This window comes from Lithobates pipiens, unplaced genomic scaffold, assembly GCF_037356315.1.
Source record: "Lithobates pipiens isolate NorthernLeopardFrog02 unplaced genomic scaffold, aLitPip1_a1.2 Scaffold_13, whole genome shotgun sequence".
In the NCBI taxonomy this organism is placed as follows: Eukaryota; Metazoa; Chordata; class Amphibia; order Anura; family Ranidae; genus Lithobates; species Lithobates pipiens.
The window spans coordinates 347,030,685-347,043,163 of NW_027507718.1; the positions used below are offsets into that span (position 1 = coordinate 347,030,685).

General features: G+C 43.2%; 1 protein-coding gene across 4 annotated transcripts in view; it reads right to left on the bottom strand.

The window, feature by feature from the left end:
- Positions 1 to 828: 828 nt before the first annotated feature.
- Positions 829 to 12,479, bottom strand: part of MAP9 (microtubule associated protein 9) — a 173,076-nt gene continuing 161,425 nt past the window's right edge. For all 4 annotated transcript variants that reach the window (XM_077477091.1, XM_077477088.1, XM_077477089.1 and 1 more), the window contains exons 13-14: positions 11,848 to 11,980; positions 829 to 1,247 (exon numbers count right to left, since the gene is read on the bottom strand). In XM_077477091.1, coding sequence (XP_077333217.1) covers positions 1,128 to 1,247; positions 11,848 to 11,980 — 253 coding nt within the window. In that variant the 3' untranslated portion in view covers positions 829 to 1,127. The remainder of the gene's footprint in view (positions 1,248 to 11,847; positions 11,981 to 12,479) is intronic.

The window sequence follows — 12,479 nt, forward strand, 5'->3', positions numbered from 1 at the left end:
GTCCCAAAAATGTGTCAAAATTGTCCGATGTGTCCGCCTTAATGTCGCAGTCACAATAAAAAATGCTGATCACCGCCATTACTAGTAAAAAAAAAAAAGATTAATAAAAATGCCATAAAACTATCTCCTATTTTGTAAACACTATAAATTTTGCGCAAACCAATCAATAATCGCTTATTGCGTTTTTTTTACCAAAAATATGTAGAAGAATATGTATTGGCCTAAACTGAGGAAAAAAAAGTTTTTTTATATATTTTGGGGGGATATTATAGCAAAAAGTAAACAAATAATGCCTTTTTTTCAAAATTGTCGCTCTTTTTTTGTTTATAGCGCAAAAAAAAAACGCAGGGGTGATCAATACCACCAAAAGAAAGCTCTATTTGTGGGAAAAAAAGGACGTGAATTTTGTTTGGGAGCCACGTCGCATAACCGCGCAATTGTCAGTTAAAGCGATGCAGTGCCGTATCGCAAAAAGTGGTCTGGTCTTAAGCCAGCAAAATGGTCCGGTCTGAAAGGGGTTGAAGATTATTAACTGGGAAAAACTTTATTCTCTAGGCAGAATGGTGTGGTACAGGTCCCAATCTGTAGGGCACATACCAGTCAGAACTGGAAGGAGATTAAGGACTTGTCTGCTTTTATGTTTTGTATGCAAAATCTGAAAACAAAGTAGGCGAAAACAGGTGCCACGTTGACCTTTTGCGAAAATGTAAACGTTAATAAAAGTGAAATGTTGTACAGTAATGTTTTAATGCTGTACAGATGCAGAACAAGCACCGCTGACCAGTGCTAAGGGAGTCCCCTGTATTTCCTTTAAAAATGGTTCACTGGTTTAAAATTGTCCCTAGTTACAATATTTATTGGGCAATATAGTAAGACTGCCTACACTTAGGACAGTGGTAATAGAACTGTTGTGGAAATAAAAGAACTTGCCAAAGCTGGCAGACCAATCGTCTCTACAGCTGGATAGTTGTAGGATTTCCAATCGCAGATTACACTGAACAGGAAGCCATATTTTACAGCACAAGACGTTTAAATGTTTAGAACCAAAACAAGAACGCACACATATTGTGTAATATTAAGAAATATTGCTATTTCTGTGTGTAGAATGGAGAGAATTGAGACCACAGTCATCTGCCTGCTGGGATCGTTCTTCCCGGAGGACTCCACGGAGGAGGGGGATCATCGTCTAAAATCACTTGCAGCTTTCTCTGCTTCTTTTCAATCTTTTCTTGTTGCTCTTTTTTCTCCTGTTAGAACGACACATTAGTAAACAATTATTGCATTGTTAAGAATGACTTCTTGTTGAATCACCCTGGCTGGAGTTTATTTATACTTCTGACATCCAATTAAGTTGTGGAATAAAACTGTTACACGAATTCTAAGACTTTGCATATGAAATCACTTGCAGTTAATTCTACTAATAGCCTGTGGCCATTTTATGTAGAAACCCACAGAGCTGGAGTAGCGCCACTGTGTGTCAAAGGTAAATAATTATGTAAGTATGGAAATGGCATTTAAAAATAAAAGATGAAGTGCAGCTTCATCATTAAAGGATTTTTTTTTCACACCTGTATTTAGCAAAATATAGTGCTTGGGGAATCCTTTACCATGGTTGTAAACCGCTGCACTTTTTTTCCCTTACCTGCAAGGCAAAGGCATAATGTGCTAGTATGCATGGCATACTAGCGCATTATGTGAAACTTCCCTCAAAACGAAGCCTTGCAGCGATGCAATGTCATTGCTGGAGACAGCTTCCATTTTCGTCTTGCTTCTGGGTTCTCGGACTCCGGCTCTGTGACTGACTGGAGCCACGATAATGTCACTTCCGTGCATGCGCAGTGCAGGAGCCACCGGTCACGGCACAGGGCTCTGAAGAAATGGCATGGGTGGCCATTCCTTCAGAGCGCATGCACCAGTGATTTCACTGGCTGCATGTACAGTAAATATCTCCTAAACAGCGCACGTTTAGGAGATATTTGCACTACCTATAGGTAAGCCTTATTATAAGCTTATCTATATGGAAAATTTAAAGATGGAAGTTTACTTCCTTTTTAAAAGGTTATTTGTATTACAAAATCTGTATATTGCTAGCAAAAAAAGATATAAAGTTGCTGTATAAAGTGGAGTTCCACCCATTTAAAAGTCAAAAGTCAGCAGCTACAAAAAGTAAAGCTGATGACTTTTAATAAAACAGATACTCACCTGTCCCACGGTCCAGCGATGCAGCTGCCCGAAGTCTCACTTCTCTCCCCCTCCTCCCTGTGGCGCCGGCATTGCAAATGTGGGATGTGGCTTCACAGCTGGGCGCACACGCTAGACTGGCTGTGTGTTATGAATAGCCGGGCAATCTTCTGGGACCTGTGACATGTCCCAGAAGATTGCAGGGAGGGAGGCGGAGAGGTGAACTTCCTTCCGGTGCCGCAGCGCTAGGAGAGATAAGAGATAATGGGAGCTGGGTACCTGTGAAAACTAGGTACCCCCCCCCCCATAAAAATGACATGCCAAATGTTGCATGTCAGGGGGTCACGAGTACTTAAAGCGGAAGTTCCATTTTTGGGTGGAACTCCGCTTTAATTGGTATGTCGCTTAGCATAAGTGCACTAGCATGCCCACGACACTTGCAATGATTGGTCATAGCGATCACATTATTTTAATGTTAAAACAGTCCTGAATGGCTTCCATTCATGGCTGTACTGTGATGCTGTGATTGGCCAACAGCTATCACATGGTACCTGGGCCAATCACAGCACCATGTACCATCTGATTAGCTGTAGCCAATCACAGCATGGCAATAGTAAGCATGCTGTGATTGATAGAAAGCCATAAATGACAGTTAACTATTGCTTATAACTGTGATCATTGCTGTTACAAATGATAACAGTGTAAAGAAAAAAAATGCGTGATAACATCCCAGAGTAGTACAGTGTCACTGAACTACTTTGATGAATGTAAAAAAAAAAAAAGAAGAAGAAGAAAAAGTTTTCAAAGTGGAATAAAAAAATGACTACAACTTTTTTTTTTTTTTATTATCGCTCATCAGTATCCCTGATCACTGCCACACCAGTCAAATGATGAGACTGTACTGCACTGATGAAAGTAAAAAGAAATAAAAAAAAAAAAAAAAAAAGGGAAAAACCCATATTTTATTTCTTCAATTACAACTTAAAAAAACTCACCATGCCTCTTACTAAATACCGTGGACTGTTTAATTTCCCCCCAAAAAAGGGTCATTTGGGGGGTATTTATACTGTCCTGGCATTTTAGGACCTTAAGAAATGAGATAGGCTGTCAATACATAAGGATTGATCAGTTTTGTAATATTTATACATCATAGTTTGTAGACTCTATTAACTTTCACGCAGACTAAATAATATACCCTGATTTAGGTTATTTTTACCAAGGAAATGTAGCAGAATACATTTTTGGCCTTAATTTATTAAATAATATTATTTGTCTGCAAAATCCGAGAACAGAAACTTTTTTACAAATTGTCTAGATTTTTTCATTTATATAGCAAAAAATAATAAATCCAGTGGTGATCAAATACTAACAAAACACGGCTCTGTTTTTGTGAAAAACAATATATAAATGTAATTTTCGTATAGTGCTGCATGACTGCACAATTGTCATGTAGCGCAGTGCTGCAGAGCAAAAAATGCCCTAGTCATGAAGGGGGTAAAATCTTCCGAATGTAAAGTGGTTAAATAGTATAAACATAAAAAAATAATAAAACTGGCAAGGAGGTATCACGAACCAAGGTTACAGTGCCTTGCAAAGGTATTCACCACCTTGGATTTTTACCTATTTTGCTACATTACAGCCTTTAGTTCAATGTTTTTTGAATCTGAGTTATATGTGATGGATCAGAACACAATTAGAAAAATACATACTGTAACCTGGGGGACAGGTAACAGGTACAAAGCTCCCTGGGATGAGCAGTTTCTCAGGCACAGATACCAAATCAGAGATGAAGTGACCAACAGTGCTGTGTTTATTTGTGCTATATACAAGTTCATATACAGGTGCTGTACAGTGCTCCAGAAAAACAAAATAAACGGCAAAGTAGCAAAACACAAAAGACCTAGCCATGTCACGGCTCTAGCTATACAATCTGCAGGCCCTCACTACCAGGCTGACCAAGCCTAACGCTTGTCAGTCTCTACAAAGAACTGATTTACAGGTTCTACCAACCTCACTCTCTTCACAGACCAACTTCGTGTGAATGTCCCAGGCAGGTGAGCCTAAATTGGCCTGGGGAAGAGGAGCAAGACCCGAACTGGATCACGGATCACAGATTCCTGAATGTGTATGAGAGGAGCCTGGGAGAGGTATAAACCCCGGAACAGGACTTTTCCTGGCTCTCTCTGGGACGCTCTGCTACATATCCTCGCCCCTTGTTTCAACCCCAGGGTTGGAACACCTGTGGCCCAACAGGAGTGAACACGGGACAGGGCATCTACATTCCCCATCTCAACACCTGGCCTGTGTTTTACGGTGAAGGAGTAATCATGTAGAGCCAAAAACCACTGGTTCACCGTCTATTAGTCTTCTTCTTTTGGGCCATCCATTTTAAGGGGAGCATGGTCAGTTACTAACTCAAACTGGCGCCCTAACAAATAGTATCTGAGCGCATCCACGGCCCACTTTATGGCTAAACATTCCTTTTCAATGACTGCATACTTTTTCTCATGGTCATTGAGCTTTCTGCTTAGGTATACCACAGGGTGTTCTTCCCCATTGTGTATCTGCGATAGTACTGCCCCGATACCAACCTCAGACGCATCTGTCTGAACCAAAAAGTCTTTGGAGAAATCGTGGGCATACAGTACTGGCTGTGCACAAAGAGCCTTCTTCAGGACTTGGAAAGACTCTTCTGCTACTGAGGACCATTTCACCATTACAGAGTCTTTTCCTTTCGTCAGGTCTATCAGAGGGGCAGCTATAGTTGCAAAATTTGGAATAAATCTTCTATAATACCCTGCAATGCCAAGAAAGGCCCCGACCTGCTTCTTGTTTGCAGGACGTGGCCACTCCTGGATGGCTTCTATTTTACTCACTTGAGGTTTTATGACACCACGGCCAATAGTGTAGCCCAAATACTTGGCTTCCTCTAGACCAGTGATATGCAATTAGCGGACCTCCAGCTGTTGCAAAACTAAAAGTCCCATCATGCTCTGCCTCTGGGTGTCATGTTTGTGGCTGTCAGAATCTTGCTATGCCTCATGGGACTTGTAGTTCTGCAACAGCTGGAGGTCCGCTAATTGCATATCCCTGCTGTAGACCAATGGCACATTTTTTTGGATTTGCCGTAAAACCGTCTTTGAAGAGGGAATCAAGGACAGCCTGGACACGAGGCAAGTGAGACTCCCAGTCAGCACTATATACCACTATGTCATCTAAATAGGCTGCTGCATATCGTCAGTGGGGTCTTAGGGTCCTGTCCATGGCCCTCTGAAATGTCACTGGGGCACTTTGCAACCCAAAAGGCATTTTTTTATATTGAAATGAACCCTCCGGGGTCACAAATGCAGTCTTCTCTTTGGCGCTATCAGTCAGGGGTATTTGCCAATACCCTTTTGTCAAGGCCAAAGTGGTAATATAGCGAGCTTTGCCAAGTTGGTCTACAAGTTCATCTACTCTGGGCATTGGGTATGTGTCAAACTTTGTCACTGCATTAAGCTTCCTGAAGTCATTACAGAACCTCCAAGTGCCATCCGGTTTTGTGACTAACACGATGGGGCTAGACCAGTCACTATTGGATTCCTCAATAACATCCAGCTCCAACATTCTTTTAACTTCATTGCTGATGTCTTTTCTCCTCGCTTCAGGGATTCTGTATGGTTTGAGCTTGACACGTACCCCAGGTTCAGTAACAATATCATGCTGAACTGCAGAAGTCATGCCAGGTATCTCTGAAAATTTCTCTCTATTCCTTATCAGGAACTCTCTAGCTTCCTGTTTTTGGGAACATGACAAGGTATCAGGAATTGTGACCTCAGGGATCAGAGGGGACTCAGTGCCCTTAGGCGTTACCGGGAGGGACCTCGCAGTTAACGCCAGTCTATCCTTCCAGGGCTTTAACAGGTTTACATGGTAAACCTGCTCGGGCTTCCTTTTCCCTGGTCTCAACAGTAGGAACCAACACCAGGACCCTGTCACCAGGTGAGAAAACCCGGAGTTGGGCCCCCTGTTGTATATTCTCTGTTGGGCTGCCTGGGCCTGCAGTAAGTGTTCTTTTACCATCGGCATGATTGCTGCAATCCTCGCCTGCATTTGAGCGATGTGTCTGCTCCCCCTCCCAAGTTTCTTTGGCTATGTCTAAAAGTCCCCGAGGGTGTCTCCCATAAAGCAACTCAAATGGAGAGTACCCCGTAAAGGACTGGGGAACCTCCCTGATGGCAAACATCAAGTATGGTATCAGGAAGTCCCAGTTTTTCCCATTCTTGTCAACAACCTTTTTTAACATGTTCTTTAACGTCTTATTGAAGCGTTCCACCAAGCCCTCCGTTTGAGGATGGTACACTGAGGTTCGCAACTGTCACCTTAAACAACTTGCACAGCTCCCTAGTTATTCGCGACATAAATGGGGTGCCCTGGTCTGTAAGGAATTCTTTAGGGATGCCCACCCGACTGAATACCATAAACAGCTCCTTGGCGATGTTTTTAGCTGAAGCGGTGCGTAAGAGAACCGCTTCAGGGTAACGGGTAGCATAATCCATGATTACGAGGATATGCTGATGACCCCGAGCAGACTTGGGGAGTGGACCCACAAGGTCCATGGCAATCCTCTCAAAGGGCACTTCAATAATAGGTAATGGCACTAAAGGACTTCGGAAGTGGGGTAGTGGGGCTGACATCTGACACACAGGACAGGATTGACAATAATTCTTAATATCTTTCTGTACCCCGGGCCAGTAAAACCTACGCAACACCCTTTCAGTAGTTTTTTCAACCCCTAAATGGCCTCCGAGCAAGTGCCCATGGGCAAGTTCCAACACCACCCGTCTGTATGGCTTAGGGACCACCAATTGTTCAACCACTTCATCATTCATTTTACATATACGATACAGTAAATCCTCACTGCTGCTGAAATAAGGAAAACAGGGCCTGTCCCCTGGTTCGACAGGTACCTCATTAATCACTATTACATTTTCCCAGGCCCTGGCAAGGGTCTGGTCTTTTCTTTGCTCAGTACCAAAATTTTCTTTGTGCACATTAAGGTCAGCAAACTCGAACGTAGGTTCGGATTCAGCAGACGGTTGTCCAGCTCTACTGGTGGTGGGGACTTCCTCAGACCCCTCCAGTTCTCCTGCCATAACCGATAGAGGAAAGCACGGAGAGTCCTGAGAGGAATCCCCTGTAAGCACTTTGTCAGTAGTGGCCACGAGTTCTGGCTCTGCCACTGAGTCAGGTACTGCGACCGGGTCGGGACAATCCCACAGTTCCCAAAACTTAGGGAAGTCCCTACCAATGATGGCCCTGTGCACCAAGCTGGGTACCAACCTGATGGGTCACCGTACCTAAGCCAGTTTTGAACCGAACAGTGGTTACAGGGTACTCCCTGGTATCCCCATGAATACAGGTCACAGCAATTTTTTTAGCATGACAATTCACAGGTTCGATCATTTCAGCTGTAACCAAAGTCACTAGACTTCCAGAGTCCAGCAAGGCTGTAATAGGCTTATCATTAACAGTCATTTGGCACATTGGTTTTCCCATATTTGGCGCTGCAGCGCATGAAACAGCTGCAAACATAGACTCCTAATGGAAAAATCGCACTGCATCGGTTCATCTGTCAATGGACAATTTGCTGCAACATGTCCCAGTTCTTGGCAACGAAAACACCTGACGTTTCCCCAGTTTGGTTTGCTGACAGGCAATGGCTTCCCTTGTTTGGGAGGCCAAACTTAAGTCCTGGCAACAAAATTCCTCCCCCTATTTCCTTGCCATCTTTACCCCCCACTTCCCTTGGAACAGTCTTACCGGTTGCCTGGGGAGACCGTGGCTTTGGGTGGAAAGTCCGCGCAGTTGTAGGGGTGGTGACCAGGTTTTCTGCAGCAAAGTACCTTTCAACTAATTCCACAAGGTTGTCCGCCGATTTGGGGTCTCCTTGACTCACCCACCTCTGCAGGGGAATTGGTAGTGACCTCAGGAAGTGGTCCATGACCACACGCTCCACTATTTGTGGCCCAGACAGGGACTCCGGCTGTAGCCATTTCCTCACCAGGTGAATTAGGTCAAACATCTGCGATCTTGGGGGCTTCTCCCCTTGAAAGAACCAGCTGTGGACCCGCTGTGCTCGAACTGCCAAAGTGACACCAAGTCGTGCCAGGATTTCCCGTTTGACCTTTTCATAGTCTCCCGCTTCTGCCGATTCCAAATCATAGTAGGCCTTCTGCGATTCTCCAGAAAGCAAGGGAGCAACCAGTCCTGCGCACTGGGTTTTAGGCCAACCTTCCCTCTCAGCGGTCCGTTCAAACATTAGCAGAAAGGCCTCTGGATCATCATCTGCAGTCATCTTAGAAAGAAAGCGACCCACATGGATGACTGAGGGCTTATCTCCAACATCAGCAACTTTAGCAGGTGACCACTGTGCTAGCATCTCTACAACCTCAGCCACAGTTTTCCTATCCGCTTTTGCATCAGTGGCTAGCTGTTCAAACAGCCTCTGCGATTGCTCCTGTGCGATAGCATTAGCTTTCTGCTGTGCAGCATTGGCTTGCTGTTGTGCAGCATTGGCTTGCCGTAGTTCAGCGTTTGTTTGCTGTTGTGCAGCATTGGATATCATCAACTGTTTTAGGATTTCCTCCATGTTTAGTCACTCTAGGTACTGGCCTTTTAAGTAGTAACTTACTACAGCTGGTCGCAGCCTCCACCATATGTAACCTGGGGGACAGGTAACAGGTACAAAGCTCCCTGGGATGAGCAGTTTCTCAGGCACAGATACCAAATCAGAGATGAAGTGACCAACAGTGCTGTGTTTATTTGTGCTATATAGTCCATATACAGGTGCTGTACAGTGCTCCAGAAAAACAAAATAAACGGCAAAGTAGCAAAACACAAAAGACCTAGCCGGGTCACGGCTCTAGCTATACAATCTGCAGGCCCTCACTACCAGGCTGACCAAGCCTAACGCTTGTCAGTCTCTACAAAGAACTGCTTTACAGGTTCTACCAACCTCACTCTCTTCACAGACCAACTTCGTGTAAATGTCCCAGGCAGAGAGCAAAGGCTGTCTGCTCAGGTGAGCCTAAATTGGCCTGGGGAAGAGGAGCAAAACCCGAACTGGATCATGGATCACAGATTCCTGAATGTGTATGAGAGGAGCCTGGGAGAGGTATAAACCCCAAACAGGACTTTTCCTGGCTCTCTCTGGGACGCTCTGCTACAATACATAAAACAATTTTTCAGAAATAAAAAACTGATAATTGTCATGAATTCACCCCCTTTGTTATGAAGCCCATAAAAAGCTCTGGTGCAACCAATTTCTTCAGAGGTCACATAATTAGTGAAATTATGTCCACCTGTGTGCAATCTAAGTGTCACATGATCTGTCATTATATATGCACACCTTATATATACGCACCACTAAGCAAACACTGCCACAAAGACCAAGGAACTCTCCAAACAAGTAAGGGACAATGATTTTGAGAGGTACAAGTCAAGGTTAGGTTATAAAAAAATATCCAAATCTTTGATGATCCTAAGGAGCACCATCAAATCTATTATTACCAAATGGAAAGAACATGGCACAACAGCAAACCTGCCAAGAGATGGTTGCACACCAAAACTCTAGGACCGCAAGGTGGGATTAATCAGAGAGGCAGCACAGAGACCTAAGGCAACCCTGGAGGAACTGCAGAGTTCCACAGCAAAGACTGGAGTATATATACATAGGACGGCAATAAGCCGTACGCTCCACAGAATTGGGATTTATAGCAGAGTGGCCAAAAGAAAGCCATTACTTCAGCAAAAAACAAAATGGCACGTTTTGAGTTTGCAAAAGGCATGTGGGAGACTCCCAAAATGTATGGAGGAAGGTGCTCTGGTCTGATGAGACTAAAATTTAACTTTTTGGCCATCAAAGAAAAAGCTATGTCAGGCACAAACCCAACACATCACATCACCCAAAGAACACCATTTTTCAGCAGTTGGGACTGGGAAACTGGTCAGGGTTGAGGGAAAGATAGATGGTGCTAAATAAAGGGATATGCTTGAGCAAAACCTGTACCGCTCTGTGTGTGATTTGAGGCTAGGACAGAGGTTCACCTTCCAGCAGGACAATGACCCCAAACACACTGCTAAAGCAACACTTGAGTGGTTTAAGGGGAAACATGTAAATGTGTTGGAAAATCTGTGGTCAGACTTAAAGATTGCTGTTCACAAGCGCAAACCACCCAACTTGAGGGAGCTGGAGTAGTTTTGCAAGGAGGAATGGGCAAAAATCCCAGTGGTAAGATGTGGCAAGCTTATAGAGACTTATCCAAAGCCACTTGGAGCTGTGATAGCCGCTAAAGGTGGCTCTACAAAGTACTGACGTTAGGAGGGTGAATAGTTATGCACATTCAATTTTTCTGTTATTTTGTCCTATTTTTTGTTTGCTTCACAATATAAAAAAAACTAAAACAACAAAAAAAAAAAAACAACTTCCAGGTTGTGGGCATGTTCTGTAAATTAAATGAAGCAAATCCTCAAACAATCCATGTTAATTCCAGGTTGTGAGGCAATAAAACACAAAAATGCCAAGGGGGTGAATATTTTTACAAGTAACTGTATATACACTATATGGCCAAAAAGTACTATATGTGAACAACCTTCCAAATTATTCAGGTCAGGTGTTTACACTGATGGATACTATGATGCTACAGCACAAAGATATTTTTGGAAAATCGTGTACCTTCAACCTTGTGCCAACAGTTTCAGGAAGACCCTTTCTTGTTCCAGCATCGCTGAGTTCATGTACACAAAGCAATGTCCATAAAGACATGGTATAATGAGGCTGGTGTGGAGGAAAATGAGGGGCCAGCACAGAGCCAGGACCTCGGTCCTATTAAAAACCTTTGTGAGGAACTGGAATGCTGATTGTGAGTCAGATCTTGTCTAACACCACTTCATATAACAAATGCTCTTTTGGTTGAATAAGCACAAAAAACCCACCAATGCACTCTAAAATCATGTGGCAAGGCTTCCCAGAAGGTTTGAGGCTTTTATAGCCACAAAGAAAAGGCAACTATATTATAATGGCCATGGCTTTGGAATGGAATGTCCAACAAACTCATAAAGTTGAGATACTCAGGTGTGAACAAATGTTTGGCTAAAATGTACCATTCTAAAAAGGAAAAAGAAGTTTGTGAAAGGAACAAAGGTTTTGGATTGGTATTGCATATATGTGTTTTCTCTCCTTCCTGGAAGGGTGGGGGTGTTGAAAATAATTCATGTTCCACTTTGAACACTTGGATAAATGGAAAAAATACTATTAACTTTGGGTATAACAATACAGGCAGTCCCCGGGCTATGAACACATTAAGGAATATAGGCTTGTTTGTGAGTGGAATTTGTTTGTAAGTCAGAACACTGCTTGTAAGTATAACTTCCGCCTGTGCAGAGATGTGGGATGTTCCGGGCGCTTCTGGGGTTCTTCTGGCCATGCAGTACATGAAGCACTGCAGTGTGGAAAGTGGCAAGATAGCTGCTCAGGAGGTATCCAGAACCAGTGTGGAGCACAAGCAGCCGGTATTGAGACCGTTCATTAGTAGGAGTCGTTCGTAAGTCGGGTGTTTGTAAGTCGGGGACTGCCTCTATATACATGAATAAAACATGATGTTTTAATGATATCATACTACTTACCAGCCATTCCTCATATAGGTCTAAAGCCATTTGCTCCTTCTCTTTTTTCTCTGTTATTATTTTCTCCACTTTTAGTTTCTCATTCTTTTTTTCTTTTTTCTTTTCCTTCAGCACAAGCTCTTTTCTTTCATTCCTACAATTAGCACATTAGCAAAGTTGTCTAACATCCTTCCACAATCTTGTACAATAGCAACTACAATAATACAACATCTACTGTAACACTTATAATTAATAATATGGGTTAGTTTAGAAAAGATTGGATTACCTATTTGAAGAAAATGAATATGTCTAAGGGGAATGCAGAGTCTGAATGGACATATTATATACTGTATGTCAGCCCAGTTAGGAACTCAGGACTCCTAAGCCTACATGCTTCCAGGCTCAGATACAGGGAGACCCAGGAGGTTAGGTTGCTGACAACTATAGGGATTTACATGGCAGGACAGCCTACTGATGCTTGGATGAATATCTGAGGCACCATGCAGGTAGGCTGTGTCCCCTATGCCTATTAAAATGTCAGATTTTCATGCTTGCCAGGAGTAAAACGTTAAGATAAGAATCTTTTGGAATTTTATACATGAGATAAACACTCTTGACATAGTAACGAATTACAGATCCCTCAAGTTTTATAC